Source organism: Strix uralensis, chromosome Z, assembly GCF_047716275.1.
Source record: "Strix uralensis isolate ZFMK-TIS-50842 chromosome Z, bStrUra1, whole genome shotgun sequence".
NCBI classification, from domain to species: domain Eukaryota; kingdom Metazoa; phylum Chordata; class Aves; order Strigiformes; family Strigidae; genus Strix; species Strix uralensis.
In genome coordinates, this window is record NC_134012.1 from 102601002 (window position 1) to 102628341 (window position 27340).

The window sequence follows — 27340 nt, forward strand, 5'->3', positions numbered from 1 at the left end:
TTTGTGTCTCAGAAGAGACACGTTCTGCTGTTGAAGGGAGACACAAGGCTGACTAGCACAGAATGCCTGTGTGGATACACATCTGGTGAGGGAGGTAGGTCACTGTAGACATTTTAAATATGTTACTTCATTTTAGGTTCAGAAATCTAAATAGTTATTTTAAGAAGTAAGAAAAAAAAATTCTACTTCAAACCCCTGTATCTTTCTTCACAGATTAAGAATATACTGCAAATTAAAGATGCTGCTTTTACACTCATGTCGTATTGTGACAGACACTTTCACACGACTCTTAATGCTTTGTTACCCAGTGAAAAGTTCTTATTCCTCTGACGGCTTTTTGCAGTATCTGGGAGGTTAAGGGCATTGCAGAGATGTTCTCTAGTGTGTGCAGCTTAAGGTGCTAGTTAAGGAAATGTTCTTTATCCTGGGGCAGTCGGACCATGGGCCTCTGCTTAATTCCTCTTCAGGACCTTCAGATATTTCAAAAACTAAAAGCAGCTACTGAGAAAGAGAATACTAAAATTTTAAGCCTAAAATTTGGCTGGAAGGAGTGAAAAATGAAGCACAGCAAGAAGGCCGAAGAGATAGCTTAGCTGAAATTCTCATTCCACTGAAGCTGATGGCAAAATCTTACCGTTTTCAGTGCTGCCAGGCTTTCCTCCTTTGAAGAGGTCAGCACAGCCCTCTGGCACTCGCCACGGGTGGAATCCCGTTACACCCCGAGCAGGAGTTTTCGTTCCCTGTGGCAAGTAACGCTTACGGCCACGGCAGCACCGATTCGGTGAGGTCAGCCTACGCCAACTGCCAGATACTTCTGCTGAGAACGGATAAATTACAGTATTACACTCTTGCAGAAATGAACAGGAAATGGCCCTAAGCTCAAATTATTTATTAACATATCTGAATATCTGGTTATTTAAAGACTTGGTTATTTAGATATTTTTTTTCTTTCCCCAAAAAAGGGACAACTATACACTTCAGATTAATCCTAATTCAGGTCTTTGTAACGAAGATCATCTGTCGTATTTCACGTTTATTGGTCGGGTTGCTGGTCTGGCAGTGTATCACGGGAAGCTGCTGGATGGTGAGTTATTGCACTGCATGGCTGTGCTACTGTTTCTGGATTCTTATTAAATGAAATAAATCACTTCAATAATTCATATGCTTTAGAGTGCAAAGTCTGAGAGAAAGTAATGGAACTATTGGAAATTGCATTCCTGATGTGAATGGTGATTCAAGAATTATAGTGTCTTACTCAACAAATATGTTTAATATAAAGTTTTGCTCCTTTCTCCACTCGTGTTAAAACTACAGGATCAGCATTGCTAAATAATCACTATCCCTAAAGGAAAACCACTAAATTTAAATCAGCCAATTCCATGCAAACCTGCAGCCAAAGCAGTTTGTGTGGGTGTCAGTTGCTGTGATCTGTAAAATTATTACTGAACGATTTAATGACAAAATCTGATTTCTGCCAGACTTTGAAATCCCACAATAAGCAAGCAAGGATCAAAGGTTACTGAATGCTAGTGCAGCACGTTAGAAGAGGAATCTCACTGTCCTGTTTTTGTGGCTTCTCCTTTGCAAGAAGAATGGCAATTTTAAATGGATTAGAGCATCTTGAGCTCAGTTCCACATCTTTTGTGTCTGTCTGCCATTTATGTTATGTTGTTTAATGGCATAATTCTTGTGATAAACCTCTTTCAGGAGGTTTCTTACTTGCCGGCACAGTAGGAAATACCGCGGTGTGTTATCCGTGAGCAGTCCTGTCTCTGTCTCTGGGTGAGCTGGAGGTGCAGAACAGTGGAGGTAACACTTCCTCTCTTTTAGGCTTCTTCATCAGACCTTTTTACAAGATGATGCTGGGGAAGCCAATCACTCTGAAGGACATGGAGTCAGTGGTAAGGTAACATTTAAACTGTACCAGCATTAGCAATTATGTGGGTTTTTTCCTCTGGGGAAATTGGTAAGAGCCAACAATTCCAGTAAAGTGCCTGATGGAAGACACAAGGTCATAGCTGGAACAACTTCAGAAAGATCCGTACTACGTTTTTAATAAACCTTCCCTGCTAGGAGAGTGGTTTCAGAACCAGTGAGCTAACAGTGAGGAGAGGGGGGCAAGGGAGAGGAGACATGAACGGGCCGGTAGGAAAGGCAGCAGCAGGTGTCTGATGACACTGTCAGATTTTCCTCTGGGTCGGCCTTCTCCCCCCCATACAGGCAGCACCACCACAAGCCCTCCAGCTGCCTGTCACGCTCTGGGGCAGGGAGGGGGGTGCAGGGGCTTAGTTCTGACCTGGCAACGCGGGAAGCTGCCCACGGTGCTGGAAGGAGAAAGGGCTGCCAAGGGATAAACGTTCTTCTCCGACACACGCTGAACGAGTGCGGCACGGCTTAACGCCCTTATACCCCTTTTGGTTTTGTTGCCTGCACCTCCTCTACTTTCACACCTTCAACATCAATTGCAATCAAGTACTTCTTGTTTGGCACTCCCCAGGAGAAAAACAAACTGTTTACAAGTTAGTAATCTCTAAGTTTGTACTGTGAACCGACGGGTGCCCGCAGATGCGCCCTGCAGACGCGCGGCGTGCCGGTGTTGAAGCACGGTGTGTTGCAGATCCGTACGCAGGGAACTGGGAATGGTTTCCGTTAGCTTGCCAGGATGACACTCGGGTCTGTCCCTGTGAGGTCTGTCCAGCTCTCCCGGCTGCGGGCAGTGGAGCTGTTGCTTTTCCCCTTCCCTGCGCCCTCCTCCCTCGCCCAGGATGCGGATGCGGAGCGGTTCCACCTCGCGCTGCCCCTGTGGGCAGGGCCGGGCTGTGGCCGCCCCCGCCCTGCGCTTGCCCAAGACTCTCAGCAGCCGAGTCCGTTGGCTCACAGGCCCAGCACAGAGGTGCAGCAGCAGGAGATGAGGTGGCTGGGGTTCAAGTACAAGCTTAAAACCAAGCTCAGGAGAGACTTATCCCAAAGGCTCTTCGAAGGAAGATCAGGCCTTTGTATTCCCACAAGTAGTTGGGAAACTTTTTCCTTTGTTCTTCGCTCTGCAGTAGCTGTCCTGGGTCTTGTCAGAAGTGTATGTGGTGTAAGAACAAAACGTGGTTTATTCTTTTTGATGTTTTAGACTTTTACAGATTGTCAGTTACTGACATAAATGCTGGTTCAACTGCTTAATTTCTTCTCCAGCTCCAACTATCTCCTAGGCACCAAATTTGGGCGGGTCATTCTTCTCTTGAAGCATACATGAGTAAATAATGTTTTAACTTTATTTTGAAATTAATTTCTTTGGCTCTCTTGCTTGGAAATATTTAATGATAGTCACACGTACTCTTTTGTGGTTTTCTTTCTTTTTTTCTTGGGTCAGTCTTTAGTTATGAACCTAACACATGATGAAGACACAGCCCTTTTAGGAAATCAGAGGGTCTTCTATTCAGCAAGCTTCAAGGCTTTTAACAGCAACAGTGCACTCAGTTATTGTATTATTGACGTAATGAAGTGGTATATAAATTGGGTTGAAAAGAATGTATAGTTTTATCAAGAAGACATTTTCCAACCAGTTATTTCACACCGCTATATACATCTTTATCTAATAGCTTTGTAGAGGCAATGTATTGTGTTATATAATAATGTGATCACAAATCCATTAAGAAAAGTTACATTAACCTAAAAGTACAGCATCTAAGATACGTACATATGAATAAAGTAATCCATCTTCCCCTGCTTTACAGTAGCTGTGCAAGTAAATGAGTTCTTACCTTTCCCATCCCTTTGGAGTTCATTTTAGATGTTTTTATTTGTTCAATTTAAAGGTAAACTATACATCTAACGTTCACATTTTCAAACTTTCTTTAATTATAATCTGCTGTAGGATAGTGAATACTACAACTCTTTGAAGTGGATCCTGGAAAATGACCCCACAGAGTTGGATCTCATGTTCTGCATAGATGAGGAAAACTTTGGACAGGTATGTAAAGGTTTTCAGAAAAGTCTGTGTTTCCATCTTATTACTGGTTATTGCCAAAAAGTAATTAAATACCAAGCAGCATCTCCTGGTTGTGAACTTGATCAGGACTGTTGAACGTCAGTGATCAATATAGGTGGACTATGATTATTCACCCTCCCTTTGTCCCTGAACTGTCTGAGGACCAGGGAAGGACACGATGGTCTGGTGGGTGAGCGATGCGGCATGTCTGTGAAAAGCCGTGCTTGCAGTGAGGGGTAGTAAAGGTGTTACACAGTCCATCTTAGAAACCAGTCTCAGCCGGGGACTGTTTGGGGTTCTGGAGGCTGAAGGTGTTCTCACAGGGTAAAGTAAGCGGTAGAGTTACCACCAGTGAGGTGCTTTGTTTATAGTGTCTTGTATGTAATGCAGGCAGACGGCGCAGCAAAAGGCAGCACGCCTGTTTAAAAAGGTTTGCAGTCTCTGGATAGCTCTCTCTGTTACAAATGAAAACTGTTAGATAATGTTTTTAACAATTGAGAAGTAGGTGAGAATCATCCAAAATCGTAACTCATTTTATCAGTAGAAGCTGTAACAACAGCTCGGGGTACAGTCTGCCTTGGATTGACAGTTGGTCTTTACAGAGAACCCCATGAAACAAACCCAGAGATCTGTCAGCTTCTGGATGGAAAGAACTTGGGTGCAGATAAATGTCGTGTACAGATGTGTTAAATTTAATTTGAGGACTTAAAAGCAAATACACCATGGATTTGTTTACATGAGCTTGAAACTTACTTGCCTACCATGGCTGGGGATTTTTTATTTATTTATAATCTGTGGAGCTGAACCTGTTGTAATGCGTGTGTACACACAGTGACTAAAACATACTGGGTTTGTGCAGTGTTGGGACTTTACAACGCCTACCTGTGTCTCTTAAATTAATTTGCTTATAGGCTTTTATGACCTTTTTTAGTGTCTTCACTTTGTTTAACTCTTAGACCTAGATATCTTGGCTCCACATACCACTGGTATTGTCAACCTTGGTGCCTTCTTTAAACACTGACTTCAAAATTTCAAAACATGCCCACAATGTGCTGTCAAGAACATTCTGATCCACTTCTCAGTGCTATTACTTTGTTCCTGAAGCCACATAAGGTTACCGGTTTGATGGAGAATTAGGGAAAACATTAAAGACACAGGGTGAAAAGTTTCTGCAGTACGCTGGGTTGTTTGTTGTAATTTCCATTCTCTTCTCTTCTGTAACGGTTTAGCTTCACATTATTCAGAGCCTTTTACTGCCAGCTCTCCCTTCTGCTGGCTGACTCAAATCATACATCAGCTTACTCGGAGATGCTTTCTGCTCTTCTCCTGACTCTTTAATACCTCAAATAGCTGGTTCTGGCACTGCCACCACGATTGAATTTTGTTTAATTTACAATAGATGCATCTGATTCCAGAAGAAGATAATGTTGTTTCCATCATACTGCTGGTGAGATGCAGAACTGGCATGACAGATTTTATCAAAAGCCCAAATAAGCTCAGCAGGGCGAGGGCAGGGTGTGCTGTAGGGAGGAGGAATTTACCCAGCTCGGGACGGAAACACCCGCAGCAGCTTTCCAGCAGTCCGGGGTTAGGGCAGGTACTGGCTGTGCCGTGTGCCACTGGCCACTGCCAGCGCTCCGGGGACTACCAGAGGTCGAGGAACCCAGACTCGCTGCCGGCACTTGGTTTATTACTGAAGCTTCATAAAAGTGCCCTTGGGAAGCCGAGTGGGAGATGACAGCGCTTCCACAGGGCACTGGGTGGAAGAGGGAGATGCTTGTGCCGCCATAGCTTCGGAATTGATTTATACTTCATTTATCACCAAAACCTCTTCTAGACTTAGAGAAAAACAAAAACCTCTAATAAATCTTATCTTCTTATTGCCCTTAATATTTAATAACCAAAAATATGGGTTTGGTAGTTCTCACAAGTCAGTAAGAAACACACAGCAGATATTTCCAACATGTGAAGGATGGAGAGCTGTCTTCAGAAAGCAGAGAAAGGAAAGGTCTGTATTTCTCCTGAGTTCTTAATGGCTCTGGAATACCATTTCTCATTTCTTGAAGCAGTGCATCTTGTGGCGGGCAGGAAGAGACCAGCCCCGGGCAGCCTGTTTGTGCTGCCGTGTCTGGGACCTTAGTCGCCCTGCCCTGTTTGACAGTAGAGCAAACCTTTTCCTTACTAGGCCCGGACTGTCGTCTCTGGGCTTTATGGAACGAATAAACCAGTGTTTCAGAGGTGTGTAGGTTCCCTGTGAATTACTTTTCCTTAACAGTACAGTCATCGGGTTTTTTTTCTATACAGTAACGGGTACATTTATTCCAACAGACCTCTTGTACTGTTTTTCTCCTTGTTGAAGCATTCAGTGTTAATCCTGTCCTGGAAAGAGCTCTCCAGCCTCCTCCTTGAACAGCTCCACTTCTTAGCTAATGAATTTACTGTCTTACTGTTACTCAAGATCTGATTTAATTGTTAAAGATCAGTAACAGCTTTAACCACTGTGAACGTGGGTGCGCAGTCACGCCTTTGTTGCTCCCCCTGACACCAGGCTTTTGAGGTGATGGAGCAAGCTGACTGGCACAGAGTAACAACTTGCACGCAGCAGAACACTTGACCTCCCTCCTCTCCCGCCCGTGAAGAGCACGCCCAAGCACACACGCTTCACAATCAGTTAATCCAGGCTCGTGCCTGTGCCGTAGGCAAACACCAGGGTCTGCAGTCAGAGAAATGTGCTTCGTAGCCACAGCCACGGCGCGTACCGTTTGGTGGCAGTGGGGGGGCACTCGCTGGTAAAAGCTGCCAACTTTTAGCCCAGCGTTAATTCTGTGAATTCCTACTGGTAAATCGCTGTCTGCAGAAATCAACACATTATCTGGACTTGCTGTAGTTCCTTGTGAAGCGTAACGAATTGGGTGTTTTCAGTCTTACACTCCATGGTGACACCATCCTTAGCAAATCTGTTCTCGACCGTTTCTGTAAGTTGTTTCTCTCCCTTACTCTTTTGGCCTTTTTATTAGTTTCCCTGTGGTTTTTAAGTAACCGTTATTTTTCAAGCATTTTGAAAAATCACAACTTTTTTCTACCCATATTAAAATGGAATGTATGTTTGCTTTACCCAAATGAACCTGCTGTTCAGGACTGAAGGTTTGCTTTGGAATGGTTTGCTCACTTGCTAATGATTATAATCATTATTTTGATAATTTGTTCCTAATGATGCCATCTTTAAACACGGGATGTTTCGATGTCTCATTAGCTATTATAGCATAATGATTTTCTGATACTACTTGTAAAATGCTGCTCAAGGAGAGCGGATTTTGTGAGAAATGTGTCCTGAAATAACGTCCTGTGGTGTGTTTTGTTTCTTTTTGTTTGAAATACAGACATATCAAGTTGACCTGAAGCCGAACGGGTCAGAAATCATGGTAACAAATGAGAACAAAAGGGAGTACATTGAGTAAGTATACATTTATGGAATTTATCCTGAGTGTAAGAAAGCACAGTTGTACTTGTCTTAGAATTTACCCTGCAGCCATTACTAGAGTTTGTACAACAGCAGATCATCAGAGATCCTTTTCAAAGGAAATCTTATTGTTGACGTTGTTCACACTCTAATCCTTAGAAAGTCTGAATTTTAACCTTTACTGTTCTATCAATTACAGTAATCAGGGGAGTCTGTGATGTAGTAGGAAAGTATTTTCTTGATGGGTAGGCACGAGGAAGGTTCTAGAAGGGGTGGGATTGCTCTGAGTGACAGACATCTGAAAAGAAAATGGATGTGACACTCGTCATGTTAAAGTAGACGGCCGTGGGGTAACCAGCTCCGGGGGCAGATCTCTGAGGCGGTGATGAATTTCACTCTAGGGTTTGCAGTTTTTCCTGATGAACTGCTAGGTCACAGAATGCAGATGGGTGCAGACCTGAACACTAAACCAGATCGAGAAAAAAGACTAAAAATAGGATGTCTGTATAATTTATTAAGTTCGTATTTGCTTGCCGTTGTGGTCTTAAGGAAGAACTCAGGAACTCTGGAAATGTTTAAGCATTCCTCTAAGGAGAACTTTGTACTTGCTTGTTAATCTCATTTGCAGTGTTGTGTTACCGTGATTTGGCTGTAATGGTGGAACAATACAAAATTTCTGCTTTTATGATTTTTTTTCATTACTTGGTGTAATACATTTGCACTGCCAGCTCTTTAATTTTTCAGGTGTCTGTTGTTTTCAGGTGCAAAATACTAGACATCATGAACTCTTTTTATCCCCATCATAGTGCAGAAACTAAAGGCTCTGAAAACGTGTGGGCCAAAATTCAGAACTGAGTCAGGTTTACATCTAGATAATTCTTTTGTGGCTAGTCACAGTATTTTTGTAACCCCAGAGTCAACACTTGGATGCTCTCATTTGGAAATGATTAATGCAACTTAAATTTTTTCAAATATTTGTCCCCAGAACTCCATTATGAGAGAACCAGTCTAGTTGTTATACTTTAAGAAAAAACAAAACAAACAAAGATGCAAACCACCTCTGTTTGGTTTTGCCTTTGTGTCCTAACACCCAAATGATGCATTCTCGTGCACACGTAGTGCTTAGGGGACATGTAGATAATGCAGAAGTGTTGTCTAATAGAAAATCTGGTGGTTTGTTTGCATTATTTTATTATGTAATACTTGCAGAAAAGGAGGAAAATAGATAAACTGACTAAAGAGCTGCTACTTAAAAATCAATGTTATTTCTTGAAGCATTATGAGAAAATCCCACCAGGAGTTTTCTAGTAGCCATCAAATGAAGTATCCAGTGCTGTAATGCTGCCTTTGAAAATTCAATTTATGTAACATTGGCCAACAGACGAACAAAAATAGAGTAAATTAAATTAGCTGCTTGATTTTTTGAAATCCGCACGCAGGAAACGTGCTTCTCCAAAGTCTGGCTGAAAGCACCACAGTTGAAAGGAGCCAGAAGGCGCCCCCCGGTGAGGCCATCGCCCCCTTCCCCGCGGTTACACAGAGCAGAGCCTGCGCTGCAGCACCAGCGTTGCTATCAAAAATTGGCCAAATTATAAACTACGTTTAAGCTCCCTCAGTTCTTCTGCCTACCAGAATGTAGAATAATAAATTCAACTATACTTGCTGGCATTTTTAATTAGGGCCTCTTCAAAGGGGAGAAAAAAATATAATTGCTATATTCATGCAAATTAAGAATGAAGCATGCTTCAGTAGGAAAGGGATTTCTAAAGCACTGTTCTAGAACCTGGGAGGTGTTTGTGCTGCAATGGTTGGCATTGCAGTACAAGCCTTTTCCTTTGATGCTGCAGGTTTTATTCATTTATTTATTTATAGGTGGACTGTTACATGTCTATCCTCAAATTCTGTAGACTTTGGGAATTGTTAATCACTCAGCTCCAGAAGAATAAAACGTCTAGCACTGAGGTAGCTCATAATACAGTATCAGCCCCATTTAGAAAGCAAGCAGAGCACAGGGTTTGTTGGTGGTTTCAGTCCTCAGGGAAGCCTTTTTGCCGTGTTCATCCTGGAGTTAATCTCCAAAAGGTTCACAGAGATGACATGACAGTGTTACGTTAAAAAATTCTCGGTGATGTAGAAAAGTCATAGCTATAAAACATGCAAGTGTGTGTGGAGAGTTTGTGTTGCATGGAAAGTGAAAATACTTGTATAGGGGTTTTTTTCTATCAGTCATACAAGATAAATTTGTGCAATTAACAAAAAGCTGCTCAATTTCCTTAACATCAGAGTGTGGCTGGGAGGTGGCTGGAGCTGCAAATAAGAAAATGAAACTATTATGGTTGCTAAAATCTCAGAAGGCTTAGTTTGCAGTTTTGTAATGTGTGTGTCTGTGGCTTTGTTTGTAGCCTGGTCATCCAGTGGAGGTTTGTAAACAGAGTTCAGAAGCAGATGAATGCCTTCTTGGAGGTAAGGCTCTTCAGCTGCTTTTTTTTCCCCCTTGAGTAACTTTTTTTTTAATGCAGAGTTCTATACTCAGCGTCGGTGTTAAGGGAGTAGGGAGCTTTGCGTAACCACACCAGTTCTGGAATGCTTATGGCTTACGATTCCCCTGTTTTACCTTGTGTAAGAATGTATAATCTTTCCCTTATGAGAATAAGGTAATTCTCTTTCAAGCTTAAACTAACTGAGCTTGAAATAATTTAGTGATGAATCTTTTAAATTAGGGACTCGTACTTCAGCAACTGTGTATTTCATTTGCAAAACCCTTCTTTGTCCTCCATCGTTTACTTGGGTTCCCTGAAGCCAAAGCATGTTAGATAAAAACTTAATTTTACACAGTATGAGAATTTTAACTTTTCTTTGCTTTCTTTTAGGGATTCACAGAACTTCTCCCTATTGATCTGATTAAGATTTTTGATGAAAATGAACTAGAGGTGAGTTTGATAATTGATGTCTGGAGACAACAGATCAGTGATGCTCATCACAGAAAGATGTGTTACGTTCTAGGCTCATCCTAAGTCACTTACTCATCCTGAGTGAATTTGTAGACAAGGATGTTTTGTTAATAGTGGGAAATGAATTTTTTTCCCCCTAATTAATAAATATATTGATCCTATAAAAACACAAAAAATTGTTATTCAGTGAGGTGGTTGAGTATGTGCATATAAAGGCATGTATGTAGCTTGCAGAATTCATGCCCTACGCCTGTACCAGCCCTATTTTGAGCAAAATACCACAACAGGTGCACACGTACATCACAGTGAGGGTGTTTCTCCAGTGAAGTGAAATATTCTTTGAGAGTTCTGGAGAGAACCTTGAACTCTCCTTTATGTTTGCATTTATATCTGCACTGCTTTGCTGTTTAAACGGTCAAAGAGGAGAAGTGTAACCTTGTTTTTCTGACAGAGTGTACAGGGTAACACAATACCACCCAATTAACACTGTAACAATTTACTTCTACCTGTAGTTACTGATGTGTGGCCTTGGCGATGTTGACGTTAATGACTGGAGACAACACACAATCTACAAAAACGGTTACTGCCCAAACCACCCTGTGATCCAGTGGTTCTGGAAGGTAAGACTTCTACCACAGTTGGCTTCTCTGCCTGTTCCTAAGAGTGACAGCTGCTGTACTGTTCTCTGGAGGCTGTTATGAAATCTTTCTTCATGCCCAATGTGTCTGTTGGAAATGGTGGCTGGGGTACTCCTCCAGACTAGAAATAGACCCAAGAGAGAAAGTCAGATCTTTGGTTTTACCTGAAGTGTCCTGCAATATTTGTGAAGTAGAATACTTTTGTGACAAGTGTATGTCCCCAGAAAAACTCCTAAATTACTTTTTCCCATAATAGCCGTAGATTTTCCGAAGGGGTGTCTGTTTTTCTTAGATTCCTGTACTTTTTGCAGCTTTGTGTATGCACTTCAAACTTGGTTTCCTATACCGTTTTCCTGCCTGGGGGTGGGTTACATGAAGACCACATACTTGTGCCCATCCCAGAGGCTCGGCTGAGGCCCTGCTGTAGTGCAACACTGATCCTGTTCTCTGCGAACCTCCATTTCACCTTCCGGCCTTTTCTGCACTCTCCCCATGGTGTATTTCCCATTGCAGCACACCCGCTGGGGGTGACCTGACCCCCACCTTTGTGTTTAACTGTGGCGGTGAAGGGACGGTGACTGTGTCTGTCTGTCTGTCAACAGGCCGTTCTACTGATGGATGCTGAGAAACGGATTCGATTGCTGCAGTTTGTGACAGGGACGTCACGCGTGCCTATGAATGGATTTGCTGAACTTTACGGTGAGCTTCCCGTGGGCTGCGCGCTGCCAGAGCGGCTGGACAGGCCCTCGCTGAACACCACTGACGTTTAGTCACAGCCAAGAGTTCTCCTGGGTGCCAATAGCACTGGAGAACTGGGGGGGGCACGTGGAGGCGGAGCGAAGCGTTAGACACCCTGGGCGTTATGTAGACACTGTCCACAGAGTAACCTTCAAGTTCCATGGAGAAGAGGAGAATGGGTGTTTAACCCAGCACTTCAATTTTAAAATGTTTATGTCTGAGTTTAGTTCTTTTGCATTACACAGGCTCTACACAAAGGTAGTCAGAGAAACTTGACAAGCTGACTGCTCCTGGAAATAAATAACACACTCCTGTTTGCTTTAGTTTTAGTTAAGAGGGTTTGTACCAGGTATTTTGTTTAAAAATCTAGCTTACAATTTATGCAAACATTTAGTGTTAAAAATACTATTTAAGTAATCTCTGTAGTGTCCAGCAGTTTACATTTCATGCAATTTTCATTTTCAGGTTCAAATGGTCCTCAGCTGTTTACAATAGAGCAATGGGGAAGTCCTGATAAACTGCCCCGAGCTCACACATGGTAAGTTATTAATTATACCTATCCCGTCTGTACATCAATCAGGTACAGAATGTACTGCAGCGAGGGGGAACCGGCGCTCCTCTCCGAGGTGTTCTAGCTCTGCTCATACGCCCTCCTCTCAAGGCAGTGGGTGAGCAGAGTCGGGCGCTGGCAGGGCTGGACCCCGGGGCTGCGTCATTGCTTCTGTTTCTAAATGCCGCTTGTTTTGCCTCCCCATGGACACGTGAAAGGCTGCAGGAATGGAGGGAGCAGGTGTAGGTGTTCTGCCATAAATGCAGCCAAAGGAATCCAAGATAAACTCTTTCCACTGTAGCCTTTCTGATAAAGACTTTTTAATGCTATTTTATTGTATTCCAAGTGACCCTCTCACCTCAGGGCTTTTCTTCTAGTAACTGCTCTCACCATCATTTTCCACGATTTTGTTTTTCCTCATCCTAGTAAGTGGGTATAACAAACTACAGAAAGTCTGACGTAACAAAACATAGCCATAGAAAGCCATGCTAAAGGCCATAAATTGCTGGACAATTCACTAAAAATGTGAGGTCATAAACTGAATTACTTAATTTAGTCCTAATTTATAGAATTTGCACATGTTGAAAGCATTCAGTACAAATCTTGTCTTGCTCTGTTGTGTATGAAGAAGATGGCTTTAAGGTAACTAAACTGTGCTGTGTAGGAAAACTAATTTTTAGAACATTAGTACAGAATGATCATCTTTCCATAAAAATAATCATTCTACAGAGTAAGAAGTTTAATTTTAAAGACCCCACATGCACAACAACAAAACCCTAAACACGTTTCACAATCAGCTCCTCCTCTTTACATTTCAATTACCTGTTTGATTTTACGGACCTTTTCAAGACCTTCTTTTGGATGTTTATTCTTCTTTTCCCCCAGAGGGTCTGTCCTGTGGATTCAGAACATCTCTGCTGAGCCTTAGGGAACCAGCCTTTTGACAAAGAGGACATGTTTTCAATCAGCTAAATACCGGAGGGTGGGGGTGGTGTCTGCTGGCTTTTCTCCTTTCCTCGGTGGTTTCTGGCCCATTCCCACTCCAGCTCTGGAGAGAGGCAGCGCAGTTGTCTCTGCGAAGGGGCGTTGGGCTGCGCAGGGCCGGTCTCGGACGCTGTGCAGATTGCCTGTTTGGGCAATAAGATATTTTCTCTGTTAGGGCCCCCCAATAATTTAACCTTTTCTACTTCTTTACAAAATTATGTGTGTTTTGCAATGGGTTATTAAACAAGTCTTTCCCTTCTAAATTTCAGCTTTAATCGCCTAGACTTACCTCTTTATGAATCTTTTGAAGATTTGCGAGAGAAGCTCCTTATGGCAGTTGAAAACGCTCAAGGATTTGAAGGAGTGGATTAAAACGTTGACTTTCTCCCCCCTCCAAGCACGTTCTGCTTGCACTTTCGCCTCTGCCTGACGGACTGGGAGCGAGTGTGGCAGAACAGTTGCCCAGCGCTGGCTCGGGGCAGAGCCCACCACAGCGCAGTTGCCACGTCCCGACGCTGGGCTGCCGTCTGCGGGTGGCTCCTCCACAGCAGATCACCCACCGCTGAACACAGACTTGGATCACATTTCAGCAGGACTTACTCTATTTATGTCGTGCCTCTGTAGGCAAAGCCCTTAATAAATATTTTACATAATTTCTAATGACAATGAATGGAATTAATCATTTTACAGGTATAGTATTACAACTCATGTTTACTTTTTAATCGATTTAGACATTTTCAGATTTTATTTCATTACAATTAAATATCATATACTTGGAAAAATGAGCATTTTTCTTAATTTCATACCAGACTTGATGCCAGTGTCATTTTTTCAAAGCACATTTTGAGCCTTGTGTTCCCAAACCATTAAGAAAGTAGGAGAAAGCTACGCTGGAAATTTTCTCTACATGGGCTGTGTATCGAGAGCAACTCTTTCCATTGAGCACATAAATATTTTTCTGTATCCAGAAGTATGGACTGGATGTTGCATTTTTGTATAAATATTAGAATAGTTACGAGTCAAGGGAGAATCATAACATAGCATGCCAAATCTCATGTTCAATAAAGAAATTGCCTCATTATTGGTAATACCTACATGTACTATAAAGCGTTTTGGGGTAGGGTTGGCATTAATCACTTTAGGAAAATATGCTTAACCCTGTCATTATCTTTGTATAGTGATTCTTTTCTGATCCTTTCCTCTTTCCTGTCTGCAAGGGAGGCATTCTGAATGAAACCTGGCACTGTGTGATTTGGCGCTATGGAAAACGGATCTGGTGTGTCTCCCAGCTGTATGCATTTGCTAATGATACCGAAATAACAATGGGGTTTTTGTTTGTTTCTAACTGCACCAACTCTAAAGGCACTTTATGTAACACATGGAAGTCATATCTGTTTTTTATCATAAACCTTAATGTGATTATATTCCTTCTCACTGCACATGTCTTTCTGGTGCAATATCTATCAGTTGTGAATTTGGCTGCTGCTGATGTATAAAAGGAAAAAAACAACAGATGTAGAGCTGAGCCTGCAGACATGTTCCTCAGCAATTGTTTTTGTGATTTATTTTTTACTTAATCACAAAGATTTATTTAATATACACTGCTATCTAATCGCTTTTGTTACCTATGACATGTTGCATGCTTAAACTATAATGTCTGAGTTGCATCTCTTTTGTGACAGATTAAAAGTGAAAGATTTGTATTTGATCCACGGAGGTTAACTGGTGACAGCACTGCTAGAGGAGGTGTGAGGGTGCTGAACCTGCGCTTTTCTAAGTTCTGCCCACACACTTACCCCTAGGTCGGCTTTTTCCCCCAGAACCTATTTAACCCTTAGGAAGGAAGATGACTCCACATGCCAAGCCCGGAGTTCACCTCCTCACCAACAGCTCTTTCAGCCCCCCAGCGCACAGAGCCTGTGTCAGAGCGTGCTGCCGCACTGCAGAAACCTTCCTCCACTGACAGGTTGCTCAGGAGGCTCCTGGAACGAAGCCTTGATGCTAAAAACCTTCAAACACAGTCATGTGCTAGCAAAAGGGTTGAACACCTAATGATGCATGAGGAAGGTTATTTTATTATTTGAACACAGGTTAAGAGTCACTTTCTATCAAATATCTTTCCTGACATTCCTTTCTGACTCTTCCCATTTAAGGAGAGAGCAGACTGCACCTGAGCAGATAAACACGGTGCTGAGCATCCAGCTGGGGGAAGGTGAAGAGTGTGAGGCAAACCCAGGTCTCCCCACTGCCCACCTGTGCTGGACCTACACAGACTCCCTGAGGGAAGGGTCCTCCTGGAGCAACATTTGTAGGGATCTTTCTAGGAAAAGAGGTAGCTACGTGTCATTTACTTACTTGAAACACCTAGACCACAAAGCAGCTAACGCTACCACTCGTAGCGTGTACCACTCATACACTGACAGTGCAGCCTGTTCCCTACAACGTGGCCCAACAGCATTTTAAAAGGTTCTCTTCAGCTACTTTGGTTAATAAATGGTGATCATAAAGGTGGTACCTAAACCATCACTTGTTTGCTCTTGAGAAGCCTTAAGGTGAAGATTTCAGTCACAATGTGAACAGCTGTCACCTGCTGTTCCCACACAGGCTCACAGCCCTGCCTTGCTGTACACTGAACATGTTCTCTCCTCCTTGCACACATGCCTGATGGAAATTGCTGCTGCTTATCTTCCAGTCCAAAAGTAACAAAAGAAACCCAACCAACTCTGCTAGCACAAGTTTTATCTTATGTCTGACTTTCATGCTGACCTGTGAATTGCGAGCAAGAGGAGCCAAGTGCTGCACTAGCCTGGCATGTGCTAATGAATTAATTAGAGGGAGTCGCTGTCACCGCTCCACAGCCAAGTGCTCAGCCCTGTCACACCCCTAACCACAGCTGCAGCCTTCAGCCCGCTGCTCCCGCTCTGCCTGAGGCATTTTATGTGACATTAAAGGGCCAGGAATTGTCAACACCAGGAAGGACAAGCAGGAGAGTCAGGCCATGCTTTTAAGAGTTAAAAATAGAGGTGATTGCAAGGGCTAAATACCACTATATAGTAGAAAAAAAGTGGATCACCAGATTGGACATCTTAAAGTGTCCATTAATTTCCTTTTTAATAAAAGCTTTTCCTTTTGCACATAAAATTACAAAGAAAAATCCCTCCAAGTTCACCCATCTGTTCCGATGTTGCACTAAGAATAACACATGGGAAACTCCTAGAACTGGACTCTAACCCCGTTAGCGTTCCACACCCCTCGGGTCTGTCACAGCACCCTGTGAGATCCCATCACCACCAGTGCAAACCATGGGCAGCCCCACCTCCACCGATGCACACTGCCGGCCGTCTGCTTGTCCATGCTCACCCTCCGCTTACACCCTGGGGTTCTGTCCTTTGCTAGGGTATTTTCATAGACCTTGCTTTTTTTTTTTTTTTCCTTAATTTTGTAATACATCACTGTAAAGATATACACAGTACGCACCCACCAACAATGGCACACGTGTTACGTTTTACACTTTAATCAGTTCTACTGGACTGAGAGAGGCTGGCAAGCCATCCGGCTCCACGGTCCGTTTGTCACAACCACACAACAGTGAACAGGTTACGAGTCTCAAAACTCCAGTGGAAAACTCCAGAAAACAATGCAGCTATGTTCTGTGTTTGTGAACATAACCTTTAAATCAAATTTAAAACTGAGATTACTAATACTTCCAAGCATGTAAAAGTGTCAAACATTCCAGATTAAATTCACACTGTCTAATAATATTTTCTTTTGTAAGATCACCTCATACTAGGTGGCTAATCAAAATTATGCTAAACTACCTTAACGTTGGTTTTAAAACTACTACTTATAAGTAATGCTCATTTTCACACTTAATACAGCTTTAAACTGTGGTTGGATTTGATACACTGTGGGGAAACGATTTGTTTATGGACAAAAGTCATTTTTCCATTTATTTTCTGAGGAGCAGTGAAAGAAACTGTAGTTTGTTTTCCTGACAGCAAAAGCGCAATGTGACAAAATGAAGTTGTAATGAAATGATGCAACTTAATTAAATATTTAATAAAGAATTATGGAAGCTACAGCATTTTATACTTCAAATACATTTTTGTCCACTGAAGCTTTGTTCTGTTAATAAAAAAAAATACTCTTGTAAGATCACAATTTGCAGGAAGGCTTTAACAACCCAGGTGTGGTTGGGGGAGCCCATGTGCAGTCACATCAGTACCTGATTTGGTTTTAAGTGATTAAACACACCATACACATATTCCAGATTCTGTAAAAGTGGTTCCCAAGTTTTCCCCATGATCCTCACCACTTTCATGAAACAGTAACATGTATCACGCTTTCAGCAGAATAAGCCCGAGAGCACCTGCAGAAGGCACGATTCAAGGTAACTTTTCTCTATAAGATTTGAACAATTAATTAATACAAGGTTAGCAATTATGCAGTGTTCTCTAAAGAAGTGTCATTAGATAAAATACAAAAATTGCACATCTCCTCCCTTCCATCATCATTTCCACTACAAGAACTGCAATACTCCAGACTTCCATGAGTTCTGTTCCTGAATTAACCAATTCTGCAGTGACCACACCAAGCAGCTCGCTCACAACTTTTCCTGCTTAAGCCATACCCAAAATAAGCATGAACATTCTATCATTTTTATTGCATATTTCCTGTTTACAGCAGAATTTCCTGCAGCCCACAGTAACGTCAGTACTACAAACAAAATACTCCCTGCTTGCAACAAACTCAAAGTTCAGTTTAACAACGCAGGTCTACACATTAGTAAAAGTTTTGATTTTCAGCGTTACAATTCTGATGCTGTAGTACTAAGAACAACTTATTAACAGCAGTGGAACTAATGTTGCCTTTTCTGTTAATCACTACAAACGCCTAACTTAAAAACCCAACCAACCAACACAAAAACATATCACCAACAAACCCCCATGAAAAAACCCAAACCTAACCAAAAAACCCAACCAACTGCCACAAATCATATTTCTGACTTAACAGCTCACTTCAGGAATACAGTACATTCCTCCTCAGCTAGTATCAGTGCTTAAGAGAGTTGCAGATGGACTGAACTATCTGTTAGTCTTAAACGCAGAATGAGTAGGTAACAAATTGTCTCCCAGCTTTTGAGCTTCACAGGAAGCAGAGTCTACACACAACTCTGATCTGACTTCTGCTAATACACATCCAGAGTCACATAACAGACTCTTGCAGCTACCTTCAGCTGCAATTTGCTGAAGAAAGTGAAAAAAGGAAGAAAAAAAAAAAAGGGTAAAAAAAGACACACACCACCACCCACTTAAGCAAGTACCCAGGAGTCCAGGAACTGGCAGAGGAACAAGGGTGGCCAAGGCAAGGAGGTAAAAAAAAAAATCCCTTCACACAACCCAGAAACCGCCCCCATCAGGAATACTGTTCAACTTTCAATAGACTGGCTAGCCCATACGAATCCTGTCACCAGGAGCTCCCCAGTGCTGCCACATGACCTCTTAAAGCCACCCAACCCCAGGTGCCTCAGCCTGTTAACTCGGGTTTGTAACCACGTTAGCTCTGGGCACATGTGTGATGTTGTGGCACATCACCTACTTGCAATGGCAGCATTACTTACTCTGCCTTATTAATTAATGCACCAGTCTCTCTACTGTTCAGCTACATCAACAACACAGAGCAGCAACTCATTTGTCTTGTTTAAACTCTATTTGTGCCTATCTCTATCTTCTCCTCCCAGGCAGCCAGGCGACACATTTCGCAGCTAATATCATGGCCTCCCTCATGCTGAACTAACTCAGCTGTATCATTCATATACTCATTTACATGAGCAAACATCTTTGTACTGTAAAGTGACAGCTCTGTAATGCTGAAACACAGCATTAACCAGCACTCTTCACAACAGAGGTCTAAAACCAAACACATCTCTTCCAGTGATACCTAAGTGTTTATTAATGTTTTGGCATAGCTACATCCAGTAGGTTTCAAAAAAAAAAAAACAAAAAAAAAACAAAACAAAACAAAGCCACAGGAATTCCATGTGTGTTTCTAATTGGAATGAAAAATGAATTGTGGCAAGATAATGTTCTAAGTAGTTGAAGAATGTCTGTACAAATCCTTACTGCATGCCATTTGTATATGGCTACTAAGGTTTTGTTGCCCTTGAGAAACAAGCAAATAAAAAGCCCCAAACATGTCAATATATTCAAACCCCAAATCAATTCCTATGTATCAACAATACTCCGCAGTCACCCGTAGGAGACGCTGCAGTAACTGTATTAGCAGTGAACACGTTCATATTTCCAGCCCTGAAACTTGGTTGCTTCCCACCCTGTCACGGGAAAAACCCTACACTATCCAAATTAATTCCTTTTCCTTTTTAAGCTTGCTGTCATTAATAAAAACCACCATATCGGATCAAAACAAAGGTCCAGCTGGACAAGTATCTGTTTTGCAAATTCCGCCAAAGCAGCTTAAGAGTAGGGCAAATAGCAGCGCTTCGAGCAAATGCACTCCCAAACGTGACTGATGTGCAGCTCAAGGACCTGCTACAGCGGTGATGCCTTCCTCTTCTTTGCACATGAATAACCATAGAATTCAGATATATCTTTTAAATAAATAGTTTCTGGTGTCATGGGAAAGTCTAGTATTTACAGCTGCTTGAGCACAGTGTCCGTGATGGTTCCTCCCTTTGTTTTGAACCCGACACCTCTTATCTTTTATCTGTCCATCCCCGGGTTCCCCAGACACCTCTTGCCGTCTCTGCGTGCGCAGTGGGGAGGTCTCTGGTTTCCTCCGCTTGCCACGGCTTCCCAGCAGGAAGGCTCAGAGCAACACCCCAGCAAACTGCTGCGGGTGCCAGCACAGGTCCCAACACGTGCCTGGGCCTCACACAGCGTCCCTCAGGAAAGCCTGACACGAACAGCCACTGGAGCTGGTTCCCTCACGTGGAAACCAGTCCTGACAGCGGCGCAGGACCCAGCCAAGGGGAGATAAAGCCAGCAAGAAGTACAGTCATATCTGTGTCACCAGCGACAACCTGAACAGCAAGTCCATCAGCCCTGCAGGCTGGCAAAGAACTTCTGGTAACGCTTGAACCTGCCTACTGCAATTCTGGTGCAGAACAACTTCCAGGGTGTAGCTAGAGACAAAAGCAGCACCAGGCACCCGCCGCCACTGAAGCATCAGCTCTGTGCCTTGTGCCTGGCTCAACTTCACCCACTCCACAGAGCCGAGACACCCTGCAGCTAGGATATGCTAAGCCCAGAAATTCATCAGGTATATTAAGTAGGGATAACACAGCAGAGCAATTGTGCATGCGAGAATTACAGTTGTTGTTGAAGACTTCGCTATATCTAATGAGTATTTGGGCATTGAAAACCTACTGGCAATCGCAAAAGACTGAAATGCCTTTTAAAAATCTGTCCCATACCCTCTTCTCAGAGCCAACCTCCTCTCTGCTTCAGCAACCTTAGTATTTTAAATCCAACTGAATGACAAGCTGAATTTTGTGTCTTTCTTTGATTCCAAGGCTGACTCCACATAAAACCCACTGTCATTTACATGCCTACATAATATCACAAGAAAGGCACCCCAGGTTCGCTATGGCAACCCAACAGGAAACGCTCCCGTTTCACACATCTCCAATACAAGGATCAAAGATAAATAATCTCTTGATGATTACCACTGACTATTTTCCCCAGCTTTAGATTGAGAGCCTTGTTCAAATTCAATTTATTCTTGCTCAAATGCATCCGCTATTTTCTCCCCACATTTCTGCCATTTGCTGTGGGTGTTTCATTAACTTGACAGATTAGACTCTTAAGTTTAAAGTGCAATTCAGTATAAACTTAAGATACATTCATTACAAATATACACTCTTCTAAATCTATTATCTTTTACCCTGACTGTCATATTTTAACCTTGTTAATAAAAGGTTTTGACTTTAAATTTCAGTACATTTTCATCTCTGATAATTCTCTCAGTAGCGTAAATAACAGTGCAATCACCTTAAAATTTTATGTCTGTATTTTATTTTTTCAAATTCAAATATTTTCAAATTTAAGCATTCTAATAATTTGCCACAATATTTTGGCTAATAACCTAGCAGCTGGTTGAAACATCTACTATTTGCAGCAAGTTACACTATGAAAGCAAAGAGGACGGCAATAGCCACCTTGCTAGCAGCTGGATTTTCCACTGGCTGAGGCCAGATCCAGCAGGGCCGTGCGGGTACCCAGCTCCTCCTGTGATCCAGTTACCCACATGTGAACGGGAGACAGACGCACAGCGGGTTTGCAGGTCTGAGCGCTCGGGAAGCTGAAGACTTTGCAAAGAAATCCCTGGATGATGTGTGGTGCTGTTCAGTCAACAGCCATTGACTTTGCTGAAACCAAGGAAGCCTGGTTTCTGGGTTAGGTCCCAGGAATAAGACTGGGAATATAAAATAAGGAATGATATACATTCACAGGGAGCGTAACCAGGTTAACCATGCAAGTTTAGATTTAATCTTTGCCTAGCTTTTAGATGCTCAGGCCTGATAAAATGGACATTATCCTTTCATCCAAGGAGATGATTCTCCCCCTCGGCTCAATCTGGTGAGACCCCACCCAGAGCACTGCGTCCAGCTCTGGGGTCCCCAGTGCAAGCAGACGTGGACCTGTTGGAGCGGGTCCAGAGCAGAGTCACAAAAATGATCTGAGAGGTGGAACAGCTCTGCTGTGGAGAAAGGGTGAGGGAGATGGGGGTGTTCAGCTGGAGAAGAGAAGGCTCCAGGGGGACCTTAGAGTGGCCTCCCAGTGCTGAAAGGGGCTACAGGAAAGGGGGGAGGGACTCTTGATCAGGGTGTAGGGATAGGACAGGGGGGTAACAGTTTTAAACTGAAGGTGGGCAGGTTTAGATTGGACATAAGGAAGACATGTTTTACAAGGAGGGTGGTGAGGCCCTGGCACAGGTTACCCAGTAACATGTGCAAAGATCAGAAAGTCACATTTGTACTCTGGTTTCCAGTATTTTTCTATTCAATCTTGCCAGCTTAAGGTAACAGAGATGCAATTGCACAAGTTACAACCACAATGTCATTTTTGCTGCCTATGTGCAGAAACACGTGGGACAAACATGAGGCTCCTCCTTGTTCAGCTAATTTGGACTAATTACTCCATTTTGTCACTCCTTCAGGCTCACTGTGTACTGCTCTGTGTGTGGATATCCACACGTCTCTACGGCATAGAGGTGTTCTGTCTGGCCTTCAGAGATCTCCTCCAAGCTGTGGCAAACTCAATTTTCATTTTACAGACCTCTATCACTACTGGATTAGCTAGAGGACACGACCTCCCTGTGAAATCAGTTTTTAAACAAAAGGTAAACTTTGAACCTTGGACTAAAGTTAAAGGATAACAGAGATGGGGGCTAGATCAATACTTGGCAAATATTAGTCGCATGCAGTGTACAGACACTTCTCTGCTGTACCTCTAAATATTTCCATATGCTGATACAGAACACATCTTTAGTTTTAAGGGTTTCTTGACACAGAACAAAACAAAAAACCCACTTTGAAGCAGCTAGAGATTAATATTTTGTGCAAGTGTAGGAATTTCTAGATGGCAGTACATCTAGAGTTCAAGGAATTGAGGGCTACTCGTTCCCACAACTGACATTTTCTCTACCATACCAGTATCTTCCCTTGCTCCAGTGCTTTACTTCTGTGAACAACAGCTTTTAAGAAAATTGCCAAGTTTTAAACACTTCTGCTTCCTAATCAAGCATGCAGATGGTTCACTGCCTCTGATTATTTAATACTAATGTAAATAGAAATTGTGATTACACATGATCTCAACATGCGCATCTTGGATTCTATTTCCCAATTGTGCCCCCAGCGCTGGTTTTTTATTTAAAAAAAAAAAAAAAAAAAAAAAAATAGGAGCATGCAGTCCAAATCACAAATTCTTTTTTGCCCCTTTTTATAAAGGACTTTGTTATTTGATAGCAAGGAAGGAAACATCTCCCTTGTCACTCCTTTTCGCCTTTTCTTTGTAACAGCAGTACCAACCCTAATAAAAGAGTTTGCAAATCACCCAATATTCAGGGAGAATTAGTCCTCAAGACAGAAAGGCAGGCAGCGTTACATAAGGAAGCAGCCCCAGACAAATCAAAGTGTTCCTCAGAAACAACCTAGATTTGACAAATGCTCTCTGGCCTACACGTGGGCAGTGGCACTGAACCAGAAGAACACGAACCAGAACAGCTGAAGCACAGGGGCAAAGGCTCTTACCTGCTGTTAACAACAGCTTGGCAGCACACTGGCATAAAGAACTGGTTAAGAACTCTAGTAAGATATAAAAAAAAAATGCAACTATCTTCAGATTTTTTGGGCTCTGAATTCTCAGAACAATGGAGATGCTGATGTACTGTTTGCCAAGGAAATCTTTTATGGTGAACTGTCACCAGCATTGTAGTCCCTTCAGTGGCTTTTAGAACACAGAGAAATTAATCAGGACCTAAGAGTAGAGACAAACACTGAAGAAAGCCAGCATCAGTTCTTCTAAACCAGAAGTTCGACCAAAATGTCAATCTCCCTCAATGTGGATTCCTGGAAGCAAGATTTTGCTTCATCTCCAATTTAAATGAAAATATACCCCTGCTTCCCAAGGAGACCCCTCCTCCTTAGGATTTTTAACAGTTGCTTTTGTGTCTAGCCTCTCTCAGGCCTTGAATGCAGGAGCCAGAAAACTCAGATCAGATCCAGTTACCAAATTTCTGGCCCCTGAAGCATTCACAGAGCACATCAAATCCCTGAAATAAGGTTTGGTGATACATACCCAATATACAGTGGTAACTCTACCATATACAATCATAGATTTGTGAAGGTCATCATCATCATCATCTCAATTTCTGCTTAGCTTTACTACAAAATTACCTGTTGTATGGCAAACAGTCTTTTATCAGTACAAGAACCTCAGGGGGTTGTTTTTGCCCATTTCTGGTGATAAAAGCATAATTTTTCACCCCCAGTAGTTGCAGGGAGCAGTAAATACAGAATCAGACTTGGCTCTGAGCAACACCAACTTCATTCCAACTTCACTCCAAAGATCCATTTTCTTAACATTACCTTACACAGCTTTCACCTGGCTCTACAGGAAAAGAAAGGGATGAAGAAACTGTGCTATATCCACTCCTAAACTTCTTTTAGCTCTTGTTCACAAAGTCTGAGCATACTGCATCCCTTACTCTTCTCCTTTGTTCACAGGACAAATAACTATCAAAACCAAGCCTAGCACTAATACCTAAACTCCAAAAAAAAGAACAGAAGCAGTTCAAAGCACTTCAGGGGGTGGTTATATTCACCACAGTTTAGGAAGCAACAGTTTCTTACATTTTGTACTAAATGACAGTTTAATCTACAGCAACTAATATGGAAATACTCTGAGCAACTAATACAGAAATACTCTGGTATGGACCCAAGCATCGTTTGCCCAGAAAAAGAAACCAGGCACCATAAGACAGTGTTGGGGAATGAAGGAAGAACTAGTCAGACTGCTAGCATAAGTAGCAGTCCACATCAAGCTGCTAGGGAAACAACCACAATCTCCAGGGGAGTCAGAGGTCTCTCTACACCTACTGCATGCACAAATAAGGGTTACCTGAGAAAATCCAAAACATTTTAAAAATTAACAATATCTAACAACAACGGAATACCAGCAAGAGTGGCATTTAATGGAGAAAATTGAGATTCATTTGACTGTCACTAAATTAATCTGCAGAAAGAATTATCAGGTTTTCCTGTTGGACAGTCACTAATAAAAAAAGCCTTTCTTCATTCCTTTTTTCTTTATTGCTTCTAAGGCTAATGTATATATACACATATATATCCATACCACCTTTTATCTGTGCCACTGGCATCTGTTTAAATAGCTTTGTTTGAGCACATCTGTCCATATCCTGAAGGACAGGAGTCCAACGACCAAACAGTCAGTTCATCTGGTCATCTACCGAGTAGCTTGTTTGTTCTTGGCTATCAGTTTCTATTGGCAGACCAAAATGGGGGGCAGGAGGGTAACAACACCCAAAAAAAACTCAAGCCAGGGATTCAGCAAAACCCTTCACATTGTGAAATGTGAATCCTATCCTAAAACACACTGAAAAGCCCACTATAGATCCTTGAGAAACTCCTAGAGACCAAACTGACAACTATTGCCTCCATTTTCTTTTCTCTCCCATAGGTTGATATTTGGTTATACGAAGACTTGCCCTTTCACCTTGTCAGCTTCAGTTCTTTAAGAATCTGCTAGATTTCTTGCAAATGCAAGAAGCCCCTTATCAAGCAGATTTCCCTTCTCTGAAGGCCATGGCATCCTTCAGATTTGGGATGCGTAGTTTCTTCCACACAAAAGCATTCCAATTCTTTCCCACTATCATAATTCCTTTTTTTGCACTAACTTCTACACTTTATTACAGTCTGTCAGACAGGACATAAACTAGGTACGTACACTCACTCATGAGGTATAGCTAACAAGATTTAAAAAGTCTTTAAACTGTCACACCACCAGTTTTAACAGGCCAATCAAATTAGCTTGTTAAAATGGTCATGCAAGGGACATGAGGTCCTCTGAACTGAAAAATCTGTCCTTAAAATAGCTGAATTAAGGAAACTGAGAGAGAATGTTGACTTTTATTAAAAATTAAGGACTTAATACCCATCGCTTCCAATTTACATCACTTCAATAGATGCTGGATCAGAGAACTCAAACAAGAATACATAGTACCCTTCGCTGGTCTGTGCTGTTTCCTCCTGTTCTCCTGCTCCCAACCATAGCATCTGAAAGCTGAATTAAAAAAACCCCAAAACTTAATGCTAATAGAACAAAAAGTATAATAATTTTAAACAAAACTTAAAAAGCAACATCTTTTAAGTCAAACTGCAAATTCATGCCAGCTTTCAAGAGTTAAATAAAAATGTAATTATAAATTAAATAGAAGCTTTTTCAGGTTTGAAAGTGGCAGTTGAGTTGAAATATTTTGCCAAATGATGCATATTTCAGAAAAATTTCCTTTGAAGAAAACCTCACTCTTTGGGGCCAGTTCTTGCAAACCTGTGGTTGACACTGCCTGACTTTGCGATAACTGTATCCCATGCTCCTTGTAACAGAGTCATTCACCTTTACGCTTTACAGCAAAATCCTTTAATTCCTACAATAACTGTCTGCTGCAATAGTACACACTGAGTGAAATGCAGGCCCCATGGAAATTGTCAGGAATGCTTCTGCCAGTGGTGCTGCCATGTGGTTTTCTCAAAATATTCACCAATTTCTATCACAGCCAAGGTCACAACAGTTGGTTCCAACTCTCCTCACACCCAACACGCTCTGCTGTAGTGCAGCCAGATCCTGCCGCAGAGGCATTAGGACAGGGAGCCTCCGGTCGCTCCCTCGGAGCCCTGGCACTCCCCTGTTACAACCCCACACCCTTCTGCAGCACCTGGTACTCCCACAGAACCACTGTAAACCACAGCGGTGCAGGTGGGTGTGAGAAAGAGGTTTGGACAGCCCAAGACATTCACACACCCCCCTCTTGCAATTTTACAAATAACAAATCATGCAAGTTTGAAAGTCTTCACAGTCTGTCCTGCAAACGAGACAGGCTGTCCTCTAGACTACTTTGCTATTGCGGGCATGTAACACGGTCTCAGATAGATCTGAGAAAAGTTTTAAGAGTAGAATTTTTTCCCCTCCTAACATCTTTTAAGTCATTAACTGTCAAAATACAAATAACTCGCTTCGCAGTCAATATTCCTCAGATTTTGAAATAAGCCTCAAAGTAACTTCAGAAAACTGAGTGTGCGATATCCTAATTACTACCTCTGATCTTCTTTTTAATCAGCTTTTGCTAACGATTCTGCCATTTGAGTTATCCTCTTCTGCGGCCCCTAGCAAGCAGTATCACTACCCTCACTGTAATCGTGCCAAGGAATGACCTAAACAGCAGGCTTAAGATTTAAAATCAAGAAAAGAAAAAAGTTAAATGTTGTTTCAACTATTCCTCACC

General features: G+C 42.2%; 2 protein-coding genes across 13 annotated transcripts in view; one reads left to right on the forward strand and one right to left on the reverse strand.

The window, feature by feature from the left end:
* The window catches only part of NEDD4L (NEDD4 like E3 ubiquitin protein ligase), a 175682-nt gene extending 158298 nt beyond the window's left edge, over positions 1-17384 (forward strand). For all 7 annotated transcript variants that reach the window (XM_074857003.1, XM_074857004.1, XM_074857005.1 and 4 more), the window contains 10 exons: positions 963-1084; positions 1831-1901; positions 3866-3961; positions 7360-7433; positions 9842-9902; positions 10310-10369; positions 10903-11010; positions 11631-11727; positions 12232-12304; positions 13570-17384. In XM_074857003.1, coding sequence (XP_074713104.1) covers positions 963-1084; positions 1831-1901; positions 3866-3961; positions 7360-7433; positions 9842-9902; positions 10310-10369; positions 10903-11010; positions 11631-11727; positions 12232-12304; positions 13570-13672 — 865 coding nt within the window. In that variant the 3' untranslated portion in view covers positions 13673-17384. The remainder of the gene's footprint in view (positions 1-962; positions 1085-1830; positions 1902-3865; positions 3962-7359; positions 7434-9841; positions 9903-10309; positions 10370-10902; positions 11011-11630; positions 11728-12231; positions 12305-13569) is intronic.
* The window catches only part of ALPK2 (alpha kinase 2), a 99757-nt gene continuing 72462 nt past the window's right edge, over positions 46-27340 (reverse strand). Inside the window, exons 11-13 of one of the 6 annotated variants that reach the window (XM_074856993.1) lie at positions 13293-13443; positions 13139-13211; positions 46-814 (exon numbers count right to left, since the gene is read on the reverse strand). In XM_074856993.1, coding sequence (XP_074713094.1) covers positions 13182-13211; positions 13293-13443 — 181 coding nt within the window. In that variant the 3' untranslated portion in view covers positions 46-814; positions 13139-13181. Of the gene's footprint in view, positions 818-12320; positions 12536-13037; positions 13212-13292; positions 13444-27340 lie in introns of those variants that run through there. The other 5 variants (XM_074856994.1, XM_074856995.1, XM_074856991.1 and 2 more) reach the window with 5 other exon arrangements.